Source organism: Oncorhynchus keta, chromosome 11 (assembly GCF_023373465.1).
Source record: "Oncorhynchus keta strain PuntledgeMale-10-30-2019 chromosome 11, Oket_V2, whole genome shotgun sequence".
Classification (NCBI taxonomy): domain Eukaryota; kingdom Metazoa; phylum Chordata; class Actinopteri; order Salmoniformes; family Salmonidae; genus Oncorhynchus; species Oncorhynchus keta.
The window spans coordinates 50,742,007-50,769,548 of record NC_068431.1 but is presented as its reverse complement, the minus strand read 5'-3'; the positions used below and the strand labels follow the sequence as shown (position 1 = coordinate 50,769,548).

The 27,542-nt window shown below is 47.0% G+C and overlaps 1 protein-coding gene across 2 annotated transcripts in view; it reads left to right on the top strand.

Moving 5' to 3' along the window:
• The window catches only part of LOC118390537 (dachshund homolog 2), a 138,459-nt gene that overhangs the window by 83,220 nt on the left and 27,697 nt on the right, over positions 1-27,542 (top strand). Inside the window, exon 3 of one of the 2 annotated variants that reach the window (XM_052457432.1) lies at positions 3,871-4,002. In XM_052457432.1, the coding sequence (XP_052313392.1) occupies positions 3,871-4,002 (132 nt within the window). Of the gene's footprint in view, positions 1-3,849; positions 4,003-27,542 lie in introns of both variants that reach the window. The other variant, XM_052457431.1, reaches the window with a different exon arrangement.

Sequence of the window (27,542 nt, the reverse complement as noted above, 5' to 3'; positions counted from 1 at the left end):
ATCCTAAACACCACTACAAGCACCGAGTGGCCTTGATAGTGCGTGAAACTCGGCACAAATTCAACGGCGGCATTATGGTGAATATACGGCTGTCTATGTGATGGCAGTTGAACTGTCCTTAACAGTTGACAACATGTTCACAACTTTCACTTGCTTGACACACTTTGACAAACCTTTGTTTGGTTGTAGTGTGTAATAGTCTCAGTTTTCCCTCTTGATCTTGTTCCCCATTGTCTTGTCATTCTTCAGCCTTGTTGTGGAGTACAGCAGCCCGTGCAGGTGCCTTATTGTGCGCGGAGGGAGGGAGCTCCCGTCCCACGTTGTTCATGGTGCCCGGGCCAGACTCGTTTACTTTGCAATCAAATTGCTCGCCGACGACGGTGAAGTTAAGAAATTGTCCATCGGGCCATTTCAATATTTGGTAGTGCATCAGCAGTTTTCCACGGCAGCCAAATTTCACGTCGGGCCCCAAAAGGCTGGAGGTGGTACTGATTATAATGACAGGAAGATAAAAAAAAATAAAAAACAAGGGACTGTGTAAACGTAATATATCTGCATTCCTTTGCTGTCTTCCTCCAGTGGCCATAGATTCATGTCTCTGCTGCACAATTAATATCCAAACGGACCAGCAAATACCAGCGTCTTTATTAAAATCAATAGCCACAGAGCTGGGTCAGACCTCTACTACAAAGATCAAAAGAATGGAATGAACCTTTTTTTTCTATGGAATCCGCCTGACCAGGTATCCCCCCCCTTTAATTAAACAGACGCCTTGTTGGGCTGGGCCTGACAAAAGCCAATAGGACTGAATGTACGGGAGGAATTCTGGCCTGTGTCTGACCCCAGAGAGACCACAAAGGCCCTCTGTAACCTGCCCAGGGTAACAGGGTAGGACTACGCCCCAGACCATCCCAGCCAGATTAACGATTAGCCGCAAGAATGGCCCCTCCCAATCTGATGCGAAGAGAAAGGGAGGATGGGGCTTGAAAAGAGAAAATAGGATGGATGGCTCGTCCAGTCCGATGTGCCTGACTGCCTTACACTCATCTGGCAGGGCTGACTCTGAGGGCCAGGCCTCTCAAAGTGGGGGCTGGCCGGGGTCCTCTACATCTGAGGAGCGCTATGAAAGGCAAACAATAAGCAATCTGTTTGTCCACCCCTGGAAAACGCTGCTCCCCTTTCATCCGCGGGCTCCCATTTCCGTGGGTCGTGACTTTACTCAAACATCAATTACTGTTACGTTCCCTGTTTGATCTCGCAGGCTCGTCTTCCATGTAAAATCAGGAGGGGGGAAGAATGTGTAAAGACAATGCACTGATTGTGTTTTTTTCTCTGTTGTGGTATTTTATGCTCTCGATGTGGTCTGCTAGGCAGTGGTTGTTGATTGCCTCTCTCTCTCACCTCAATCAGAGCTGCTATAGACTATTGTAGTGCATAATAAGCTTTGAGGTAATTTTACCTTCTCAGAGAGAACTTGGCCTGGCCTGGGTATAAACAGGCCATCCACCGTATGACTTGTTAATGTATTGAAGGTTAGTTGACAGAGAGCATAGGGCAGTGATGAGAGATCACAAGAGACACAGACAATCACTTTTAGTTTATGATGAGGGCCAACGAGATGGGATCTGTGTTCGTTTCGATACAGCTGCTTCAAATTGAAGCAGAGTTTTGTAGCTTTGCTACCTTACTTTGGCTTGCAAGCTCATCCTGTTCATGTCCTTAAGTTTACATATGTAGAATTAGTGGAATCAAGACTCTAATAAGAAGGGATTTTGTATGACGAGAGTGACAAACTCTTTAGCATAAATTAGAATTTGTAGTTCCATATAAGCCAACTTCATGTATGCCAGCCAGTAATCCTCAGTGACCCTAGTAGGCTAGACGCGTTAGAAGATCATAGGATCAGATATGGGAAAATGTCCTAGCTCGCCTAAACCTTCTGGCTCTGCCCTCTCTGTTTAGACAAGGCTTTACAGTAGTTCACGACAGGATGAATTTCAAGCATGCAAGTCTTTTTTTCCCCCACCAAGTGCATCCTCAAATCCCACCAAAAATAAGGCTTGATATAACGGACGGCTCTGCCAAGCTTTTACGGCACTAGCAGAGTTGACGTCGTGCTCCCTCCATGTTGTTGTCAGCTGTTTTTCTCCTGTTTCCCCCCCCCCGGCCACACGTCGACAGCTAATTCAGTGCTCAAGAAGAGGTTTGAGTTTCCCTCCAAGCTGCTGCAGCTGTGCCTCTGACTGTCTGGGATTAGGCAACAAAATGAACTCATAATAAAATGAATCAATCATCATGACATTTTGTTTAAATGTAGCTATTGAAAACATTTCGCCTGTTTCCTCAGGCACGCTTGGAAGAGAGGGGCCGGGATGCATAAAAATAGAAGGCTTGTTTTTTTAATATAAATGTAAGGACAGAGATTCATTTGTCTTAACCCCCCTCCCCCTCCCCCTACCCTACCCTACCCTTCCCTCTCCTCTCCCACTCTATCTGTGCCTGTCTATATTTTTTCAAGTTAGAATAATTTGCTGGTTTATTTGCCTTGCCGTGTGTAGTGGAATTGAGAAACATTGGCCGACGAGAGCGGCACAGTTAATTTTCCGCCTTTGGTGTTTGACAGCACTGGAGTAATGGGGTTCCGATCAGACTCTCTTCCCTTCACGGGGAAAGTAACTTAAGTGTTCATGTTCATACCAACAAAATTAAATGATAAATGAATGAGCTTTTTTTTTCTCTTCATTTTTTAAATATTTTTTTACACGTCTCCCATTCCGTTCGAGGCGATTCCGTTAATGAATTAGATCAAGGTGACATATACTGTCTGAATGAACCTGGGGAGAAAATGAAAAAGATGTCTATTTTTTTTGTCCTGATTTGCAAAGAAATTTAGATCACGGCAAAGCAAGAAGACATTGCGTCGTCATTTAATTAATTACTTAATGTGTCCCTTCATCGTCTAATTGAATTAATTAGGGGCCTAATTGGGCAGAGTGATGATGGCTTCCGGGGCTGTGGAGCCCTTGATGAGCTGAAGGTAGCTGGGCTTCTTAGAGAGACTCAGGGAGAGAGCGCTCTCCTGGGACGGACGGGGAGGGACCCTCCCTACCGCCATCAGCGGCCCCAGCTCCCCTCAGCTGTCCCTGGATTGGAGGGGTCAGGGGAGGCCTGGGGCCAGTGAAAGCCTCACTCTGGCTCCTCTATAGACATGTATCTGGAGACCAAGTACACATGCTTGGACTGAAAGAGTTTTAAAAAAGCATGACACAGCATCCAAGTTGTGTTCTACTCTAAATATTTGCAAAAGGCCTGTATTACAGTGATACTGTATGAACATCTGCCAATGTATTACCTTGTAGGGGATTTTGTTCTATCCATCACTAGCCGGCCTCCGTCCAGCAACCTGCCCTGAACTTAGTCACTGTCACTAGCCGGCTACCACCCGTTTACTCAAACCGGCACCTTAGAGGCTGCTGCCCTACGTATATAGACATGGAACACTGGTCACTTTAATAATGGAACACTGGTCACTTTAATAATGGAACACTGATCACTTGAATAATGTTTACATACTGTTTTACCCATTTCATATGTATGTACTGTATTCTACTGTGTTCTAGTCAATAGCACTCCGACATTCTTAATCCCATTCTTTTACCTTGAGATGTGTGTGTATTGTCGTGTATCGTTAGCCACTACCGCACTGTTGGAGCGAGGGACACAAGCATTTCGCTACACCCACAATACCACCTGCTGAATATGTGTATGTGACCAATATCACTGGATTAGATTTTTTTGATTTGTGGTGTGTGTGTTTCCTTGCTGTGTATGCGTGTGATTTGTGTACAGTATTTATGTGTTGTCCTGCAGGGCTGACTGCTGCAGCGATGGCCGAGGCTATGAAGCTGCAGAAGATGAAGCTGATGGCCATGAACAACCTCCACGGAGCCGGCAGCCAGAACGGGACCGAGTCGGAGAACGACGAGCTCAACTCCAACGCAGGTCAGAGGCACAGCAACGTACATACTGTACTTTTTTTTTTAAATGTACCACATCCAACCATTGAGGCACAATAAACAGGAAATTATGACAGAAAACCCTTATAATCAAGGTCATTCACATATGTATTATGACTGTCAACTCAAATGAAAATATTAGCCCCCCAAATAATAACAGATGTACCTGTTCAAGTCCACAGCCAGTGTGTTAATAGCCTGTCTAGCCGTCTCTAGGAGGTAGGTTAGGTAGAGACTGCGGAAGGTTTGTCTCCTTGTAAACTTCCACTGGCCATGTCTCTTTCTCCATGGCTGCTTCACACGTGACTACAGGTAATTGGTTCTGGCCCTCGCGTTGCTTTCGCTTCAGCCGTATTTTATTGAGGCTAATGGCGTCCTTAATGGCTGCGACCTGACCGTGCATTTAGATGGCGGTGATGGCAGCGTGTGTGACTAACAACGCGCGTGGCGGCGGGCCGGGTAATAGAGGCGCCACGCAGACAGCCTTCTTTATCACCACCCAGAGCCACGGCAGACGCCCCCGATAGAGACATGAGTCTGAATATGTAGAGGGACAAGTAAACACACACACACACACACACACACACACACACACACACACACACACACACACACACACACACACACACACACACACACACACACACACACACACACACACACACACACACACACACAGAGACAGGACAAACTGATGTGCACACTTATTTATACTTCACACTGTTTACATATAAAATCACAAGGCCTGCGAGGGAAGAAAACCCAGCTAGCACATAAACGTTCTGAGAACCATATGTTTCTTAGAGCTTGGTGAGAGTTGTCCTGTGGTTATTTTGCATACAACCTTCCCACAACATTCTGGGAATGGTGCAGGATAGTTACTTGGAAAAATAACGTTTCATTACTTTAACAGAACGTTTTCTAAATGTTTAAAGATAGTTATATTGAATAAAAATGTTGGTAATGTTCTAGGAACGTTCTCCAACTGGTTTGACATTTGGGAATGTTCTCAAGTAGTTCAGAGAAACAACGTTCTCCTGTGGGAATTGTAATACTTCAGCATAACGTTTCCACCAGGTTTCCTCGTGGCTCTATTCAAAGTAATGTTCTCAAATTGTTCCGAGAACGTTAAGAAACAACATTCTTCTGTGGGAATTTCAGTACTTCAGCATAACGAGAGAAAAAAATGGCATGCTAGCTCCATCCTGGTGGCGCAGTGGACTAATTCCATGGATAGAGAACAGAAGATCATAGGTTTGAATATCACTGACGCCGTGCCACAATAAAAAATACATGTTTTTGCACGATTAATCCGTAAGTAAATACATTTCCATGTGTCCTGTCTGTGTAGTTCCAACCAGTTAACCTATGCTATCAGTGTTATTAAAAGTCATTAAGGAAGCTATGCAAACACCGCCTATAATTTCCATTCCCGGAACGTTAATAAATCCTCACAAGAAAACTTTCAGGGAACCATAGTAAAACGTTCTCAGAACCTTCCTGCAACTAAAAATCTATGTTCCCAGAACAGAATAAATGTTCACTTCCATTCTCAGAATGTTTAAAAAAACATTCCGTTTTAGCGGTCAGGGAACCAAACGTGGAACCAAATGTGCTAGCTTCCAATGAACCAAATGTGCTAGCTTCCAAGGAACCAAATGTGCTAGCTTCCAAGGAACCAAATGTGCTAGCTTCCAAGGAACCAAATGTGCTAGCTTCCAAGGAACCAAATGTGCTAGCTTCCAAGGAACCACATGTGCTAGCTTCCAAGGAACCAAATGTGCTAGCTTCCAAGGAACCAAATGTGCTAGCTTCCAAGGAACCACATGTGCTAGCTTCCAAGGAACCAAATGTGCTAGCTTCCAAGGAACCACATGTGCTAGCTGGAAACAGAGAACTTACAAAAGTATTTACTGGATTCATTTATTTGTATTTTGGGGTGATGCTGTTTGCACGGTAAAAGAGTGGCTGGCCTTGGCGACAGTAGGCCTTGGCGACAGTGTCCATGAATCCCGCTGTCTTGCTGAGCCTAATTGATGTTCCCGATCAAATGAAGCCATGTAGCAATATTGGTGTAACGTGACACCTCAACCTAAATGATTACCGATAGTTAAATCTCCTCCAGTACATTGTAACGAGACAACCGTGAGATTGGGCGATGATGACAGAGCTGGATGGAGAGAAGAGGGTGTGTCAGTAGCGAGGGCTGGGTGCCTGTGTGTCCCACTCTGTCACAGACCCTCTAATGTACTCCTCCCTGACACCAGCACTACGGTGAGCTGGCCCCTCTCTGTCACATCACCAGGGATAATGATGATGATAATGATGCTGCTGATAATCACTACAGAGAGGCAGCAGGCTTTCCTGGCTTTCTGTCCAGGGGATCGGTGAAACACTGCCGTGCCAGTGGGCCTCAGCTAGCACTGTCACACAAGTCACCCACAATTCAGCAGGCTCCTCCATTCTCCGTAATGAAGAAGCCAGTGAGCCCTCATGCAGAAGGCATTTGAAGGGACGAACTTCACACTACCTGTAAAACGGATCCCTGAGTGGTTTAGCAGAGGGGTGTGTGTGATTTGGGCCCCCAGGTTTGCCTTCTCATATGACTTTGACTCAACCCCACCACCAACAGCCAGAGCACCTGAGAGAGACGGGGGAGGAGAAGGGGGGGGGAGCATGCTTCATCTCAGTAAAATCCACTTTGACCCTAAAAAGAGTTGGAAGAAAGGCCTTGTGGATTCTGGTTGGTTTTGCAGCACGCTTTGTTGAGAGGTGGGTGGTGGTGGGGCAGGGACGTTGGAATCTGATCTAGCGAATCGCGTCTCTTAAGTTGAACAAACAGCTTCAGAAGATATCCTTCCGACTTTAACCCATTGCGTTCTCTCTTCCGCGGCCAAGACACTGATCCCTAGACGACAGCTGCAAAGCCTGATGTCTCTGTTTTTCCCTCTACCCCTCTCTCTCTCCTTCTCTCTTTTCTTTCCCTGTTTCTTTCTCGTTCCTGCGTTCCCGGGGGCTGTGTTTGGTCCCCCTCCCTCTCTCTGAAGGCAAGCTGCTTTTTTGGAGAACATCAAAGGGCCAGCTAATCTGCGTTTTCCCCTCCGTGCGGGATGGGCTGTAAGAAAACCTTCAGCTATCTGCGTACAACCGTTAGCGGAGATAGGCACGATTTCAATCTCTCTCCCTCCCATATCTCCTCAAACAGCGACACCCCCCCACCACCCCTCTCTCAAGACAAAAAAAAAACACTTAGAAATCATCGCTTTTGGAGGCAGAGAGAGAGCTGACGAACGCTTGATCGTTTTCTTTTAGCGCTGTAATCAGTTGACCAATTTGGCTTAACCCTCAGTCTAACTTTGGGGAGTCTCCTTAAAGTGCAGAGCAGAAGTTGGTTCTCGGCGCGGAGAGACTGTTTGAAAGGATGTTTATACTCTTTGGGTTTTTACAGCCGAAAAGCTGCAAAGAGGCACAGGGGCTCCTGTGAAATGGTGTCTTTAAATATAAATATGCCTCTGAAATCCTGTTAACAAGGGGGGAAAAGGAAGAGATTACTAAAGGGAGAACATGTGTTTCTGGTCGAGGCGACTGGAGAAGAATAGCCGAGCAAAAAAGGGGCTCATTGGTCTAATGGCGTACTGTCAGGGAAAATCACCGTCACAAATGACATCAGAGAAGAAGTGATATATTTTTCCTTTGCGACTGACAAGTTAAAAGAGAAATCCCATGCATTATTTAAACTGGATCTGGAGTCTGTCAGGCACGTGATTTGCAGAGTTAGCAAAAAACAGGTGTGGGTGTAGAGAGAGAGAGAGAGAGAGATAGACAGAGAGAGAGAGAGCGAGAGAGAGAGTGGAAGCTCATAGAGAAAGCGTGGGCACCTAGCGATCTGTGTGCGCGCAGTCGTTTCAAATCCCTAACCACCAAACCGGTCAGCACTTTTTCCTTCTTTACTCTCTATCGCTCACCTCGCTTTTCCTTTTTTCCCCTTCTCTTTTGAAGCCCTGTGTCTTTGCTGGGCAAGTGTCACTTTTGTTTAGTCTGATTGGCCTGTTTGATAACAGCCTCTTCCTGTCTCGTCGGCCATTTTGAAAAACACAAGAGAAGAGAAGACTGGAAGAGAAGGGGTAGATAGATCTCACACTTCCTTTTCTTGCCCTTCCTCCCTTCTTCCCTCCCTTCCTCCCTCCCTTCCTCCCTCCCTTCCTCCCTCCCTTCTTCCCTCCCTTCTTCCCTCCCTTCTTCCCTCCCTTTTTCCCTCCCTTCCTCCCTCCCTTCTTCCCTCCCTTCTTCCCTCCCTTCCTTCCTCCACACAGCTGCAACAGGAGACACCCCTCTTCCCTTTATCTGACCGAGAGACAGTGTCACTGGATAGCCCTGAGCAGTTTGTTTCGTGTCCAGTATTGACCAGCGTGGCGAGTGTGAGGGTGATCCCGGCTGGACTTGTGGGGGCTGGGGTCAGAGCTATCACCTTTCACTGTGGTTCCCCTGGGCTCTGCCCCTCTTGTTGTTTCACATGGACGCGTCCTCCTCTCTGGAACTTGTGCAGCAGAGTCGTTGTTTTGTAACAAGTAAGTTTAATTTGCAGAAAGACATCGGACACGTTTGACACAACATTCCTGACATTGTCAATTACATCATCAGTGTGTTTTTTGTGTTGTTGTTGGTGTTGTTGTTGCTGTTCCGTGTGTTTAAGTATACTGTTACTGAGCTCCGTGTTGCGGTCCTTCTCTTCCGACCCTCTCCCACGGGCTCTGAGCTCACTATACTGCCCCTTGTGGGAGCCAAATGAACAGCACTGATGTGAACCACAGGCAATACTGAAAACGAGAGTCGCAATGTAATTCAGCAAGGCACCTCACTGAACGACATGGATACAGAATTCTGTTTTTTTGCTCCCTTAAGAGTCCACTCTCTCGTTATAATATTCATTTCCATAATGAGCTGCGCCAAAACAGTCTGCCAGATAACCCTGTTCGCGGTGGGCCTGCGTCTGACATGACGAGTGCCTCGCTCTCTCTAACAAATAGAAGCGCAGGTTATGTGTATGGATCAGAGAAGTGCTGTCACCTCAAGTGGCTGAAGCACCCCTGGTCTGTTCTGTCTTTCCTGCTGACGGCTCAGAAAATGTTCCAGCCCTTCGTCCTCCAGCTGAAATATTCTCCCAGTTCCAGCCATCAGGAATTAATGTCCCATAAATCATGGCCCTCAGAGGGACAGGGGCTGCATACTGACCACTCACACTGAGGCTGCCGCACAGCACACGCTGGAACACACACACACACACACACACACACACACACACACACACACACACACACACACACACACACACACACACACACACACACACACACACACACACACACACACACACACTGTACACTACACACCAGTGGTTCTAGTATATACAGGAGGTTACACATGTACGAACACACATCACTGGAGCAGCGGACAAATGTAAAAATCACTATGACGTTTGCACAGAAATGCTCACACGCCACACGGGTATAAACGCAGACATGCTATCCTCTGTGTCCCTCCCATGTCTCTGGGTGTTGGAGAGGAGCACCATTGATTGGCCCACCCAAGGCTACGGTGTCAGATAACCGGCTGGTCAAATACGACTCTCACTCTGACCGGCTCTGCTCTGTGGATGAAAAGAGATGTCTCGGAGAAAAGCGAGATAAGACTCGCGTCTGGCTTCTCAGTGTCGCCTGTTCCCCTCTCTGCCAAGGAAAGCCTGCAAGTACTCACGGCAGAGCCACCACTAATGCCACGACACAGTGATAGACACCAGCCCAATCAGTGGTCCTCGCAGGGGGGGGCTGGGGACACCAGCCCCCTCTCTCTCGGTGCACTGCCTCAGGGTTGTTCGCACAGGAAATGGACATGAAGGGTAGACCTGTCACAAACGACAGCAGCCGTTTGTGAAGGAAGAAGAATCGCGCGATCTGAGCATGACATGAACACTCCTCTCCACCTCTCCCAGTCAACCTGTGTCGACCTTGACGAGACCATGTCAGCAGTGTCACAATTATGGTCAACTGCCTGACGGAAGCCATTTCAGAGTGTCTTCAACAGAGTGACACGGACAGCAGAGTAGAGGAGGACCTTTCCTCTGGCGCTCTGACCCTCTCCTTAGACTGACCTCTTGGGCGCCGTGTCTGTGGATGGGTTCGAGAGAGAGCGAGGTTAGTCAGGTGGAGAGGAGCGAGGGCGTGTGTTTAGAGGAGAAGGAGGGTGCAAGGCGTCCATCTTTAGACTAAAACCCTTGGTCCAGATAATGGGAATCCATCCAGCGTAATGACCTACAGATCCTGTTGGTAATGAGATGGGGGAATTGCCTGCTCTTGGTACCAGATGATACTGTATTAACGGCGTGGGCGAGCGCAGCGGACGGGGGGCCGTCAGGAGCCCCTCTGCCTCCGATCATTTTTCATCCGGCTGACATCCGAGCGGGCCCGAAGCGTCGGAGAGGGGATTGATTTCAAATGAGCCTCAAAATGATGCCTAATGAAAACCTGTAAAGACACTTTCAGCTCTAAATACCAAATTAGCTGTAGCCAACAGAGGATAAACACTTGATGGATCCCAAACTCAGACACTTTCTATCATGGGCCTGTTTGACTATTTATGAAGGGGTTGAGTGCTTATGTTTTCCTGTAAGAGTGTATGAGAGAGTGTGTGTTTCTATCTGTGCGCGTGTGCGTGTGAAAGTGCACATGTGTTTTGTGCCAGATTGGTTGCGTGTTCGATGCACTTTCTTTGGCTCAAATGTTTTCTGGGAATGGCGTTGAGGAGAATAGCTCGGCGCCAGCCTTTGGTGGAGCTCATTGATATGTAAACGCAGGGCGATATCAAAGAGGCGTCTCCTTCCCTTTCCGTGCGGTGAGCACTACTTATAATCAAAGACACGTTGCTGTAAACCGCTCAAAGGGAGCCAGGCACTCTGATGGCCATTAATGTGTCTCTGTGATAAGGGGACGCGAAATACTCAGCCATCTTACGACAAAAAAAACAAAACAAAAAAAAACAGACGCTTAGATGCTCAGAACCAGGAACAGGAAGTCACCCACGACAAAGTCTGACGATTGCTTGTAAATACCCTGGGAATTATACCGGGGTTAAAAATGCTATATTTTTTCCAAGGAATGCTAAGTTACATGCAGTTTTTTGGCCAGAGAAATGTTTATGCTTACACTTACATTGAATGACGTAATATTAAGCCTGGACACCTGTCCTGTTCATAATGGCATAGTTCAGACATTTTATTAATTCATGATAAATGACCATGTCATTGACACGTGCAGCACCAGCGCTACGGTGCCGCAGTGTCTCCCTGTAATATCACCAATCTGTCTGTCAGCATCCCCTTAGCCTTCAAAATCCTCCACTCCAAAAATCACCATTTAAGAGTTGATTTTGTCATAACAGGACGTGTCCCCATCATCTTCCTGTTGGCCTTCCCCTGCCTGGCCGTGGGCCTCCACCTCAAACGCCGGAGAGTTGCCTGGGCTCCAGACGCCGTAGTTCTATAAGCCCTTGCTCCTCGTTCTCGCTGTCAGACACGCTCAACTCCTCCGACTTCCATTCCTCTCCTCACAGCAATTAACACTTCATTAAGAGACCTCTTTAATCATTTTCCCTTTCAATTCCAACCCTCTTCTGCCAGGGCCTCTGGTGGGTTGTACTCATTGTTTTGGGAGGGAATTAATGACTGACAATTTAAATGTTTTTTTCTTCATTACTTCTTTGTTATTGCGTGTAAATAGGTTTCCCCACCCAGGATCCCCACAGCCCCCCAGCCCCCCTACCCTGGTAAACAGGTATTTTCATAAATATGTAAAGAGTTGTTTCTCTGTGTCCTCTTAGCAATCCCTGCTTCTCTTCTCACAGACATGTTCACACCTGACTCATGGCTAGTAATAAGATTTACCACTGGTAGACATTAAATCTGTCCAACTGGCTGTGCTGGGCTGTTAGGGATTAGCTGCAGTGAATTGCATTAGGTACAGTGCTGTTACTGCTGTACAGTAGATGCACCATTTGCAAAGCTGAATTAGTTCTTCTACCAGCCTGTCAGACCTGGGCAGGTTTTTGATTAAGGCAGGTTTTTGATTAAGGCAGGTTTTTAAGACTACCCAAGTGTTTAGCATTGAAATTGCTTGCATTTATAAAGTAGACCGGTATGATCACAAGCATCAAGAGCAGCATATTCAGAAACATACGGATTCATGGTGGGGGTGATGAGTGGCAGTTATACTGAGGCCTATGAGGGCCTCCTCTATTGGGGGCTGGGGATTGGGTTGGAACCGGGGGTGTAGTCTTAGGGACATCTGGCAGAGGGAGGGGAGATGCCAGGGGCTGCCTGGCACAACCCTAGAGGATGCAGGGGGGGGGCACGGCGGGCATCCCACAGAGAGTCTAAAACCCACTGCCATTCTCACAACCCCCCCCCCCAATCATCTCCTAACTGTCACTGTTAGAGGGAAGGGAGGGAAAGAAATGTCAATCTTAGCCAGCAGCCTCTTAATCACTGCTGTTAACCTGCACTGGAAGGGCTACGTGCAAGGTGTTATGGAATATTAATGCCACAACTTGAACTAGCTTTTCTATCGACTGGTCTCCGATTCGGGTTTGAGCCAGACTATTTATTTTGGATAAAAGGAAACACTAGGTTTATTTCATTGAAATGGTGTAGAAATATTCTTATCCTGCCTATTAGGCAGGAGTGAAGGAGTGAAAGTAAGGACAGTGTTTATGGCCAACACTCAGTCTCAGATGAGAATGAATCAAACTGGGTGAAAAGTGAAGGCCGTGCCACAGAGCTGCAGTGCTGGGGTAGTGTTGGGATAGTGCTGGGTGAGGGGCGAGCATATTTGTCATTAGTGTGGATTTGCATGTACCTTGTTGAACGCGGGGGGCCGGAGGGGGGGAGATTGGCCAAAAGCACAGCTGTACTGCCTGCCGCACTGATTGCCTTGCCTTCCTCGCCCTCATTTATCTTCATTTCTTCCCAATTACAGCAAATTAGCAATAGTCTCAGTTGCATTACCAACTTAATCCGCGTTTTTTTCACGCGGACGGCATTATGCAGTGGCAGATGATTCCTTGGCGGGAGTCAGGGTAAACAGCCATGAAAATGCCACCCCGGCAGATGGCGAGGCCCACAAGAAATATGACAAACAGAGTGCCAGCGTGCCGGCCCCTCCGCCCGCACCCGCTACAAGCTGTTAGTGTGCTCCCGGATAGCGTGCGCGCGCGTGTCTGTTTATCAAAGTGTGCGCGCGCGTGTCTCTCTCTGTCTGTGTTTATCCTCTCCTATGCGGTATGTTTGGATGAAAGGTGTTCCAGTGAAACACAGATCGTCCTCTCTGTTCCCAGCCTGGTGAACACTAATGGTTTCTTTGAAGGAGCGGAACAGAAGAAGAGATGTAGTCCTCACGGAATGAGTGGTTTGACCTCTCTGTCGGCATGCTAGGGATATGATTAGCGTTAAGAAGAAACTCGATAAATTCAATCACCTCAATTAATGGAATCTAGAGCAACTCACAAAGGAAGGGCCATCTTTAATTTAACAACTTAATCCTCTTTCATAATGCTCTCTGTCTGTACATCTGACAATAACACATAGCCTACTACTGTGTAGTCAAGCTTTCTCTTTAAAATGAGCACAAGTTTACAGTCCATCAATGTGGTTTTTAAGAGACAATAGACTGTCCCTTGCAGAAGAGCAAGGGTAATGGAAGAGAGAGTGAGAGAGAGAGGGTGAGAGGGAGTGAGAGAGAGAGCGAGAGAGAGAGAGGGTGAGAGAGAGGGTGAGAGTGAAGGAGAGAGAGACAGAGGGAGAGAGAGTGTGTGTGAGAGAGTGTGAGAGAGCAAGAGAGAGAGACAGAGCGAGAGAGAGCGTGTGTGTGTGTAAGAGAGTAAGAGAGGGAGAGAGTGAGAGAGGGAGGGAGGGAGAGAGAGAGAGCGAGAGAGAGAAAGATCGCCATGTGTTTTGTTTGCTGGGTAGTAAACATGTTAAGGCAGTGCTAATGGAGAGGGTGGTCTCCCATAAACCAATCCTCTCACTGTTTACACTGCGGCTCCCACACATACAGACACGCACATCCAGGGGAACGGCCCGTGGTCCCCTAGCCGCGCTCGTAACTCACAGTGACCTCCAAAATGTCAACCCAGTAGAACCTCAGAAGGGGGCCCCAATAACCCCAACCCCATTACTAGCCCAAACAATGTGTCATCATAGATTTCTGCCAATCCCCCTTTAGACCACCAGAGCAAATAACAACAACTAACAAATAGCATCCTCTCATTACTGCTGCTCAAAGAAGGTTTGAGCGTAATTCCTCTCAAGGCATACTGAACTCAGACATAACATATGTATAATGAATTGCAAAGTACCATGCCACTGCAGCCTCTCAGGCCAGATTATGGGCTGGTTGTGGGTAACGTCGGCACTGTTCTGTCTGTCTGTCCATGTGTGTGTCTCTGAGGAACCACACGGCATGTCCAGACTGTGGAGGTAAGGACCGGAGCCCTGTGAGGGTGAGGGGACAGATGGTAGACCTAGCTGAAAACAGGCCAATGGCTCTAGTCAAATACACTGGACCAAATGGGGTCTGGAGTGGCACTGGCCAAGCCTCCAAATTCCCCCCTCTCTGCACCTTTTCAGCTATTTTGTGTGTTTGTGTGTGTGTGTGTGTGTGTGTGTGTGTGTGTGTGCGTGCGTGCGTGCGTGCGTGCGTGTGTGTGTGTGTATATAAGAGGAGTTGGGGGGGAAGTAGAACACACATGTCCATTCTGTATGGCAGGGTTCCCCATGTGTTTAATTGTTGGACATGAGAGTGAAAAGAAGAAATCTGCACACTACTCTTTTGCTAGTATCACTGCTCTGCCTAGTATCACTGCTCTGGCTAGTATCACTGATCTGGCTAGTATCACTGCTCTGGCTAGTATCACTACTCTGGCTAGTATCACTACTCTGCCTAGTATCACTGATCTGGCTAGTATCACTGCTCTGCCTAGTATCACTACTCTGGCTAGTATCACTACTCTGGCTGGTATCACTACTCTGGCTAGTATCACTACTCTGCCTAGTATCACTACTCTGGCTAGTATCACTACTCTGCCTAGTATCACTACTCTGGCTAGTATCACTGATCTGGCTAGTATCACTGCTCTGGCTAGTATCACTACTCTGGCTAGTATCACTACTCTGGCTAGTATCACTGCTCTGCCTAGTATCACTACTCTGGTTAGTATCACTGCTCTGGCTAGTATCACTACTCTGGCTAGTATCACTGATCTGGCTAGTATCACTACTCTGGTTAGTATCACTACTCTGGCTAGTATCACTACTCTGGTTAGTATCACTGCTCTGCCTAGTATCACTACTCTGGTTAGTATCACTGCTCTGTCTAGTATCACTACTCTGGCTAGTATCACTGATCTGGCTAGTATCACTACGCTGGTTAGTATCACTACTCTGGCTAGTATCACTACTCTGGTTAGTATCACTGCTCTGCCTAGTATCACTGCTCTGCCTAGTATCACTACTCTGGCTAGTATCACTACTCTGGTTAGTATCACTACTCTGCCTAGTATCACTACTCTGGCTAGTATCACTACTCTGCCTAGTATCACTACTCTGGCTAGTATCACTACTCTGGTTAGTATCACTGCTCTGCCTAGTATCACTACTCTGGTTAGTATCACTGCTCTGCCTAGTATCACTACTCTGGCTAGTATCACTGCTCTGCCTAGTATCACTACTCTGGCTAGTATCACTGATCTGGTTAGTATCACTACTCTGGCTAGTATCACTACTCTGGCTAGTATCACTGATCTGGCTAGTATCACTACTCTGGCTAGTATCACTGCTCTGGCTAGTATCACTGATCTGGCTAGTATCACTACTCTGGTTAGTATCACTACTCTGGTTAGTATCACTGCTCTGCCTAGTATCGCTACTCTGGCTAGTATCACTACTCTGGCTAGTATCACTGCTCTGCCTAGTATCACTACTCTGGCTAGTATCACTACTCTGGTTAGTATCACTGCTCTGCCTAGTATCACTACTCTGGCTAGTATCACTACTCTGGCTAGTATCACTGATCTGGCTAGTATCACTACTCTGGCTAGTATCACTGATCTGGCTAGTATCACTACTCTGGTTAGTATCACTGCTCTGCCTAGTATCACTACTCTGGTTAGTATCACTGCTCTGCCTAGTATCACTACTCTGGCTAGTATCACTACTCTGCCTAGTATCACTACTCTGGTTAGTATCACTGCTCTGCCTAGTATCACTACTCTGGCTAGTATCACTACTCTGGCTAGTATCACTGCTCTGCCTAGTATCACTGATCTGGCTAGTATCACTACTCTGGCTAGTATCACTACTCTGGCTAGTATCACTGATCTGGCTAGTATCACTACTCTGGCTAGTATCACTACTCTGGCTAGTATCACTGCTCTGGCTAGTATCACTACTCTGGCTAGTATCACTACTCTGCCTAGTATCACTGATCTGGCTAGTATCACTACTCTGCCTAGTATCACTACTCTGGTTAGTATCACTGCTCTGCCTAGTATCACTGCTCTTCCTAGTATCACTGATCTGGCTAGTATCACTACTCTGCCTAGTATCACTGCTCTGCCTAGTATCACTACTCTGGCTAGTATCACTACTCTGGCTAGTATCACTGCTCTGCCTAGTATCACTGATCTGGCTAGTATCACTACTCTGGCTAGTATCACTGCTCTGCCTAGTATCACTACTCTGGCTAGTATCACTGCTCTGCCTAGTATCACTACTCTGGTTAGTATCACTACTCTGCCTAGTATCACTGCTCTGCCTAGTATCACTACTCTGGCTAGTATCACTGCTCTGCCTAGTATCACTGATCTGGCTAGTATCACTACTCTGGCTGGTATCACTGCTCTGGCTAGTATCACTGATCTGGCTAGTATCACTACTCTGGCTAGTATCACTACTCTGGCTAGTATCACTGATCTGGCTAGTATCACTACTCTGGCTGGTATCACTGATCTGGCTAGTATCACTACTCTGGCTGGTATCACTGCTCTGGCTCGTATCACTGATCTGGCTAGTATCACTACTCTGGCTGGTATCACTGCTCTGGCTAGTATCACTGATCTGGCTAGTATCACTACACTGGCTAGTATCACTACTCTGGCTAGTATCACTGATCTGGCTAGTATCACTACTCTGGCTGGTATCACTGATCTGGCTAGTATCACTACTCTGGCTGGTATCACTGCTCTGGCTAGTATCACTGATCTGGCTAGTATCACTACTCTGGCTAGTATCACTACTCTGGCTAGTATCACTGATCTGGCTAGTATCACTACTCTGGCTGGTATCACTGCTCTGGCTAGTATCACTGATCTGGCTAGTATCACTACTCTGGCTAGTATCACTACTCTGGCTAGTATCACTGATCTGGCTAGTATCACTGCTCTGCCTAGTATCACTGGTCTGGATAGTATCACTGCTCTGGCTAGTATCACTGCTCTGCCTAGTATCACTACTCTGCCTAGTATCACTGATCTGGCTAGTATCACTACTCTGCCTAGTATCACTGATCTGGCTAGTATCACTGCTCTGGCTAGTATCACTGCTCTGCCTAGTATCACTACTCTGCCTAGTATCACTGATCTGGCTAGTATCACTGCTCTGCCTAGTATCACTACTCTGCCTAGTATCACTGCTCTGGCTAGTATCACTACTCTGGCTAGTATCACTACTCTGCCTAGTATCACTACTCTGGCTAGTATCACTACTCTGCCTAGTATCACTACTCTGGCTAGTATCACTACTCTGGCTAGTATCACTACTCTGCCTAGTATCACTGCTCTGGCTAGTATCACTACTCTGCCTAGTATCACTGATCTGGCTAGTATCACTACTCTGCCTAGTATCACTGATCTGGCTAGTATCACTGCTCTGGCTAGTATCACTGCTCTGCCTAGTATCACTGCTCTGCCTAGTATCACTGATCTGGCTAGTATCACTACTCTGCCTAGTATCACTGCTCTGGCTAGTATCACTACTCTGCCTAGTATCACTGATCTGGCTAGTATCACTACTCTGCCTAGTATCACTGATCTGGCTAGTATCACTGCTCTGGCTAGTATCACTGCTCTGCCTAGTATCACTGATCTGGCTAGTATCACTGCTCTGCCTAGTATCACTGCTCTGGCTAGTATCACTACTCTGCCTAGTATCACTGATCTGGCTAGTATCACTACTCTGCCTAGTATCACTGATCTGGCTAGTATCACTACTCTGCCTAGTATCACTGATCTGGCTAGTATCACTACTCTGCCTAGTATCACTGATCTGGCTAGTATCACTACTCTGCCTAGTATCACTGATCTGGCTAGTATCACTACTCTGCCTAGTATCACTGATCTGGCTAGTATCACTACTCTGCCTAGTATCACTGATCTGGCTAGTATCACTACTCTGCCTAGTATCACTGATCTGGCTAGTATCACTACTCTGCCTAGTATCACTACTCTGGCTGGTATCACTACTCTGCCTAGTATCACTGATCTGGCTAGTATCACTACTCTGCCTAGTATCACTGATCTGGCTAGTATCACTGCTCTGCCTAGTATCACTGATCTGGCTAGTATCACTACTCTGCCTAGTATCACTGCTCTGCCTAGTATCACTGATCTGGCTAGTATCACTACTCTGCCTAGTATCACTGATCTGGCTAGTATCACTGCTCTGCCTAGTATCACTGATCTGGCTAGTATCACTACTCTGCCTAGTATCACTGCTCTGGCTAGTATCACTACTCTGCCTAGTATCACTGATCTGGCTAGTATCACTACTCTGCCTAGTATCACTGCTCTGCCTAGTATCACTGATCTGGCTAGTATCACTACTCTGCCTAGTATCACTGCTCTGCCTAGTATCACTGATCTGGCTAGTATCACTACTCTGCCGAGTATCACTGATCTGGCTAGTATCACTGCTCTGGCTAGTATCACTGATCTGGCTAGTATCACTACTCTGCCTAGTATCACTACTCTGGCTAGTATCACTACTCTGCCTAGTATCACTGCTCTGGATAGTATCACTACTCTGGCTAGTATCACTGCTCTGGCTAGTATCACTGCTCTGGCTAGTATCACTACTCTGGCTAGTATCACTGCTCTGGCTAGTATCACTGCTCTGCCTAGTATCACTACTCTGGCTAGTATCACTGCTCTGGCTAGTATCACTGCTCTGGCTAGTATCACTACTCTGGTTAGTATCACTGCTCTGGCTAGTATCACTACTCTGGTTAGTATCACTGCTCTGCCTAGTATCACTACTCTGGTTAGTATCACTGCTCTGCCTAGTATCACTACTCTGGCTAGTATCACTACTCTGCCTAGTATCACTGATCTGGCTAGTATCACTGCTCTGCCTAGTATCACTGATCTGGCTAGTATCACTACTCTGGTTAGTATCACTGCTCTGCCTAGTATCACTACTCTGCCTAGTATCACTGATCTGGCTAGTATCACTACTCTGGCTAGTATCACTAGTATCACTGGCTAGTATCACTGCCTAGTATCACTATCTGGCTAGGCTCTGCCTAGTATCACTACTCTGCCTAGTATCACTGATCTGGTATCACTAGTATCACTCACTGATCTGGCTAGTATCACTGATCTGGCTAGTATCACTACTCTGCCTAGTATCACTGCTCTGCCTAGTATCACTACTCTGCCTAGTATCACTGCTCTGCCTAGTATCACTACTCTGCCTAGTATCACTGCTCTGGCTAGTATCACTACTCTGTATATCACTGCTCTGGCTAGTATCACTACTCTGGCTAGTATCACTGCTCTGCCTAGTATCACTGCTCTGGCTAGTATCACTACACTCTGGCTAGTATCACTACTCTGGCTAGTATCACTGATCTGGCTAGTATCACTACTCTGGCTAGTATCACTAGGCTAGTATCACTACTCTGGTTAGTATCACTAGTATCACTACTCTGGTTAGTATCACTGGCTAGTATCACTACTCTGGCTAGTATCACTACTCTGCCTAGTATCACTACTCTGGCTAGTATCACTGCTCTGCCTAGTATCACTACTCTGGTTAGTATCACTACTCTGCTAGTATCACTACTCTGGTTAGTATCACTGCTCTGCTAGTATCACTACTCTGGCTAATATCACTGATCTGGCTAGTATCACTACTCTGCCTAGTATCACTGCTCTGCCTAGTATCACTACTCTGGTTAGTATCACTGCTCTGCCTAGCTAGGCTAGTATCACTACTCTGGCTAGTATCACTGATCTGGCTAGTATCACTGGTTAGTATCACTGATCTGGCTAGTATCACTACTCTGGTTAGTATCACTGCTCTGCCTAGTATCTAGTATATCACTGCTCTGCCTAGTATCACTACTCTGCCTAGTATCACTGATCTGGCTAGTATCACACTGCTCTGCCTAGTATCACTGCTCTGGCTAGTATCACTACTCTGGTTAGTATCACTGCTCTGCCTAGTATCACTACTCTGCTCTGCCTAGTATCACTGCTCTGCCTAGTATCACTGCTCTGCCTAGTATCACTGCTCTGCTAGTCTGGCTAGTATCACTACTCTGGCTAGTATCACTGCTCTGCCTAGTATCACTGATCTGGCTAGTATCACTACTCTGGCTAGTATCACTGCTCTGCCTAGTATCACTCTGGCTAGTATCACTCTGGCTAGTATCACTGCTCTGCCTAGTATCACTGATCTGGCTAGTATCACTGCTCTGGCTAGTATCACTGATCTGGCTAGTATCACTGCTCTGCCTAGTATCACTGATCTGTATCACTGCTCTGCCTAGTATCACTACTCTGGCTAGTATCACTGCTCTGCCTAGTATCACTGCTCTGCCTAGTATCACTACTCTGCCTAGTATCACTGCTCTGCCTAGTATCACTACTCTGGCTAGTATCACTGCTCTGCCTAGTATCACTACTCTGGCTAGTATCACTACTCTGGCTAGTATCACTGCTCTGCCTAGTATCACTGATCTGGCTAGTATCACTACTCTGGCTAGTATCACTACTCTGGCTAGTATCACTGCTCTGCCTAGTATCACTACTCTGCCTAGTATCACTGCTCTGCCTAGTATCACTGATCTGGCTAGTATCACTACTCTGGCTAGTATCACTGCTCTGCCTAGTATCACTGCTCTGGCTAGTATCACTGCTCTGCCTAGTATCACTGATCTGGCTAGTATCACTACTCTGGCTAGTATCACTGCTCTGCCTAGTATCACTGCTCTGGCTAGTATCACTACTCTGGCTAGTATCACTGCTCTGCCTAGTATCACTACTCTGGCTAGTATCACTGCTCTGCCTAGTATCACTGATCTGGCTAGTATCACTGCTCTGGCTAGTATCACTGATCTGGCTAGTATCACTGCTCTGCCTAGTATCACTGATCTGGCTAGTATCACTACTCTGCCTAGTTTCACTGATCTGGCTAGTATCACTACTCTGGCTAGTATCACTACTCTGCCTAGTATCACTGATCTGGCTAGTATCACTACTCTGCCTAGTATCACTACTCTGCCTAGTATCACTGCTCTGGCTGGTATCACTGCTCTGGCTGGTATCACTACTCTGCCTAGTATCACTACTCTGGCTAGTATCACTACTCTGGTTAGTATCACTGCTCTGGCTAGTATCACTACTCTGCCTAGTATCACTGCTCTGCCTAGTATCACTGCTCTGGCTAGTATCAATGATCTGGCTAGTATCACTGCTCTGCCTAGTATCACTGCTCTGGCTAGTATCACTGCTCTGGCTAGTATCACTGCTCTGGCTAGTATCACTGCTCTGCCTAGTATCACTGCTCTGGCTAGTATCACTACTCTGGCTAGTATCACTACTCTGGCTAGTATCACTGCTCTGCCTAGTATCACTGCTCTGGCTAGTGTCACTACTCTGGCTAGTATCACTACTCTGCCTAGTATCACTGCTCTGGCTAGTATCACTACTCTGGCTAGTATCACTGCTCTGGCTAGTGTCACTACTCTGGCTAGTATCACTGCTCTGCCTAGTATCACTGCTCTGGCTCGTATCACTGCTCTGGCTAGTATCACTGCTCTGCCTAGTATCACTGCTCTGGCTAGTGTCACTACTCTGGCTAGTATCACTGCTCTGGCTAGTATCACTGCTCTGCCTAGTATCACTGCTCTGGCTAGTGTCACTACTCTGGCTAGTATCACTACTCTGGCTAGTATCACTACTCTGGTTAGTATCACTGCTCTGGCTAGTGTCACTATTCTGGCTAGTATCACTACTCTGCCTAGTATCACTGCTCTGCCTAGTATCACTGCTCTGGCTAGTGTCACTACTCTGGCTAGTATCACTACTCTGCCTAGTATCACTACTCTGGCTAGTATCACTGCTCTGCCTAGTATCACTGCTCTGGCTCGTATCACTGCTCTGGCTAGTATCACTGCTCTGCCTAGTATCACTGCTCTGGCTAGTGTCACTACTCTGGCTAGTATCACTACTCTGCCTAGTATCACTGCTCTGGCTCGTATCACTGCTCTGGCTAGTATCACTACTCTGGCTAGTATCACTACTCTGGCTAGTATCACTGCTCTGCATTGTATCACTGCTCTGGCTAGTGTCACTACTCTGGCTAGTATCACTACTCTGCCTAGTATCACTGCTCTGGCTAGTATCACTGCTCTGCCTAGTATCACTGCTCTGGCTAGTATCCCTGCTCTGCCTCGTATCACTGCTCTGGCTAGTATCACTGCCTAGGATCACTGCTCTGCCTAGTATCACTACTCTGGCTAGTATCACTGCCTAGGATCACTGCCTAGGATCACTACTCTGCCTAGTATCACTACTCTGGCTAGTATCACTGCCTAGGATCACTACTCTGCCTAGTATCACTGCTCTGCCTAGTATCACTACTCTGGCTAGTATCACTGCCTAGTATCACTGCCTAGTATCACTGCCTAGTATCACTGCCTAGTATCACTGCCTAGTATCACTGCTCTTTATTAAGCTTTATGTGGATTTGTTTGACATAAAAGACTGTAAAAACACCAGCAAATCAGCTCCAAGTGATTTTAATTGTGGAAATCTGTTCCAAAGTATTGCTATGCATAATAGAAAGATATACACACATTTTACAAAACTTGAGGAACACCTGCTCTTTTCATGATATAGATTGACCTGGTGAATGCAGGTGAAAGCTATGATCCCTTATTGGTCAATTGTTAAATCCACTTCAATCAGTGTAGATGAAGGGGAGGAGACAGTTTAAATAATTATTTTTAAGCCTTGAGACATGGATTGTGTATGTGTGCCATTCAGAGGGTCATTTAAGTACCTTTGAACAATGTACGGTAGGTAGTAGGTGCCAATCGCAAAAGTTTGAGTGTGTCAAGAACTGCAACGCTGCTGGGTTTTTCACGCTCAGCTGTTTCCCGTGTGTATCAAGAATGGTCCACCACCCAAAAGACATCCAGCCAACTCGACACTGTGGGAAGCATTGGAGTCAACATGGGCCAGCACCACTGTAGAATGCTTTCGACACCTTGTAGACTCCGTGCCCCGGCAAATTGAGTCTGTTCTGAGGGCAAAAGTGGGTGCAACTCAATGCTAGGAAGGTGTTCCTAATGTTTTGTACACTCAGTGTATAACGTCATCTACGGAGTTAAGTTGTGATGCTCCCAGAAGTGTGTACCGCCAACTACATCAAGTAACTAACAGTCAATACTTGTGAAAATGTCCATTCTTTAATGCATTGTCCATTCTTAAATGTCCATTTTCTTTTTGTCCTGTGTAACTTCAAGCCTTTCTTTGGGTGCTGAAGTCTGTAGTTTTTGATAAAAGTAGCATTTTACACAACCTCTGCCGTGAGCAGATTTTCTCTCGATTTGTCAAGCGACGCATAAAAATCAACATTCTACTTTTTTTTTTTTTTTTTTTACAAATGGATCCCATCTCCAACCACATAACAATCAGGACAATCGTTAAAGAATGGACCTTCATACAATTATCGAGCGTTTGAAACCGCTAACTTCGAAGGAGGTGCGACTCAATGTCAGGAAGGTGTTCCTAATGTTTTTTTATACACTCAGTGTATGCGACCGTATACGAACGCAAGCAAGGTTTGGAACGATTGTGTTTTAGTCCACAGATGATTTACAATCATGTTCCAGCCCCCTGACCATCCGCCCAATAAAAAAAGTCATCCTGAATCTAGTTGATGATCCCTGCCGCGTGGACTAAAAAAGTAGTGCCAAAATAAAGAAAACACCATCACACAGTGTCTTAATAGGGCGTTGGGTCATTACCAGCCAGAACAGTTTCAATGCGCCTTGGCATCGATTCTACAATCGTCTGGAACTTTATTAGAGGGATGCGACACCGTTCTGCCACGAGAAATGCCATCATTTGGTGTTTAGTTGACGGCGGTGGAAAACGCCGTCTCAGGCGCCGCTCCAGAATCTCCCAGAAGTGTTCCGTTGGGTTGAGATCCGGGGACTGAGACGGCCGTGGCATATGGTTTACATCGTTTTCATTCTCGTCAAACCATTTAGTGACCACTCGTGCCCCTGTGGATTGGGGGAATTTTCATCCTATGTGGGGCAGAGCTATTGTAGCCAAAACAATGGCATGCTGAACATTTTTTTTTTATACATGACCCTAAGCATGATGGGATGTTAATTGCTTAATTAACTCAGGAAGCACACCTGTGTGGAAGCAGCTGCTTCCAATACACTTTGTGTCCCTCATTTCCTCGTGTTTTCCATCTTTTTTGGCCGTCACCTGTATATCTTATCATTTGTCTGTAGTTTCTAAGTTCAATTTCATAGATGCTTCGAACCAGATAGTACCCAGATAAATATATCTGACAGAAGGGATATATACCAGCATCGACTGATAGAATAACACCATGTGCTGTAGTATGTACAGGCCACGACTACTGAAGTGATTGTTGTTGGGTTACTTTCCGTATTTGACATGGATATCTAGTTGAGAGTGCATGCACAGTGAAACAGCGCTTTTCCTCGGGGCATAATTACTGATCCCTGAGAATAAGGTGTCGCTGAGCCGTAATTTTCCTCTGCTGCGTTGCTGTAACTGAATGTCCTTGGATCAGCCAGGCTTAATTGATTTCCCATGGAGAGAGGGGGGTGGAGAGAGGGGGAGTTGAGGAGGGGGGGTAGAGAAGAGAGAGGAGGGGTGTGGAGAAGAGGGGGAGAAGTGAGGGGGAGGGGGAGAAGAGGGGGAGAGAGAGGGGGAGAAGAGAGAGGAGGGGGAGAAGAGGGGGAGGGGGAGAGAGGGGGAAGAAGGGGGGAGGGGAGGAGGGGGGAGAGGGGGAGAAGGGGAGGGTAGAGGTGGGGAGATGGAAAGGTAGAGGGGGAGGGAGAGAGGGAGAGGGGGGAGAAGGGGAGGGTAGAGGTGGGGAGATGGAAAGGTAGAGATGGAGCGAACATGAGAGAGATATGAAAGAAAGATAGAGAGAGAGAGATGCTAAGATGAAGATAAAGAGAGAGAGAGAGAGAGAGCAAGAGAGAGAGAGAGACGGGATGAGGGAGAGGGAGAGGGAGAGGGAGAGAGAGAGAGAGAGACGGGATGAGGGAGAGGGAGAGACAAAAAGAAATTGAGAGAGAGAGAAAAAAAGAGAGATGACAGCAAGATAGAGAGACATACGCTAAGCTGGAGAGACCGACAGAGGAGGTGTGAGACATGTCATAGGTTTTGGGCTAAGGGAGGGTAGAGGATGGGGGTCTCAGGTCCAGTGTAGTGTAGTGTCGGGGCGGTGTAATTACACTGAGCTTTTTAAAGCATCCTGTTAACCAGCTCTGTCAGTGAGGGCTAAGGAGACGCACCCTGATGGACACATTCTCAAAGCATGACTGACGGATGGACAGGGCGCAGAATCGCTGCCTTAATGGCATTTCTCTCTCCCCCTTTCTCTCTCTCTCTCTCTCTCTCTCTCTCTCTCTCTCTCTCTCTCTCTACGTTGGCAGGGTCTCTGGCTAATTACGCCTCTAGCCAACGCTGGGGGAGCCCTTGGATGCAGCCCAAATGGGCCATCAGCACCATTGCTGGGGACTTTTTAGCACCCCCGCCCTCTGATATACTGCACCGACGGGAACTTCAAGTCCGAATTGCCACTGAAGTGGTCCGGTCACCAAGGTCAAACGGTTGAGTCATTCATTGGACCTCCAGTAAAAGTTAGAGGCTGCCGCTGCGTTAGGAGGGAGGAGCGCCGGGCGAACCGTTCCCAGTAGACCTGTACTGAGGGATAGGCTCTCCTGAGACCTGGCTCTCCTCTGTGCCCTTCAGGCCCCATTCTCTCCAAAGCGCCTGGAACGGAGGGGATTTTGAAGACATTCATCGCTAAGCCTTTATTCGGTCTTTCAGTGCTCTCGTCTTTTTGTTTGAAAGGTCTCATCCTTTCCAGGATTACTTGGCGGTCTTATAACTTCTCCAGGGCCGCTTAAGGATATCGGATAGCACTTAGACGAAGTGTGTACCCGATGGAGCCGTTCATAACTGGAGCTGTTACCCTACTTGTTTTCATCTGTCCTCCCAGACATATCCCTCTCGTTGTCCTTTTGTTTCACTCCCGATACATTCGTATACACACTGCTCTCCCAATATCCGTTTTTGTCTTTGGCGGTCGTGGACCACAACACACTCGTGCTCAAACCTACTTGCAGGCTTGAACAATGCTCTCTCTTTCAACACAGACGTTACGCACCATGTCTCAAATACACACACTCCTGCGAAGGGACCCTGAGCCTCAGGTGTTGGACTCAGCCATTGGTTTAGCCGGGTTTTTTTGTTTTTTTCTTCTCTCTTTTTCTTCCCTCATTCAAATGGGTCCCCGCTGAAAAGCAGGGGGATCCTACAGAGGAAGAATTTAATTCGCATTATTATTAGAAGAATCACTCACTGCAATCTGTTGCAAAAACACCATCTGGCATTTCACTCGGAGGACTTCAGTTGCTTATTAAGCAGAATTGAACAATGATTTCGACTCCTCTCGCGTTTGCTTCCTCCTTACACCCCCACCCTCCCTTCCGTAACTCTACTTAGGTCTTTTTATGGTTCCTCACCACTGGGCTTCCATTACATTTCATTTTATTGATTTATTTATGTATATGAGACACTCAGCCGCGAATAGCGTTGACTGGAACGTGTTAACCCTTTAAGGGCCCCGGGCTGGGATTTGACAGGAAATAGGTGATTTCCTGTGCCACGTTCTGCCTCGTTCTAATGGATGGCCTGCCTGCCTGTAGTGATCACTGCAATAGCGCCCAACGCTACTCTACTCGGCCGTACAGTACCATATCTCAGCTGTAACCCAGCCTGAATGTGGACCTCACAGGGACCTACAGTGGTCATTTAAAGGCTGTTTACATGGTCTTCACAAGGCAGGGCTGTGCTTTCACAGGTCACCCTAGTCTCATGCCATTGGGATGTGTGCTGCTGGGCTGTTGTGTA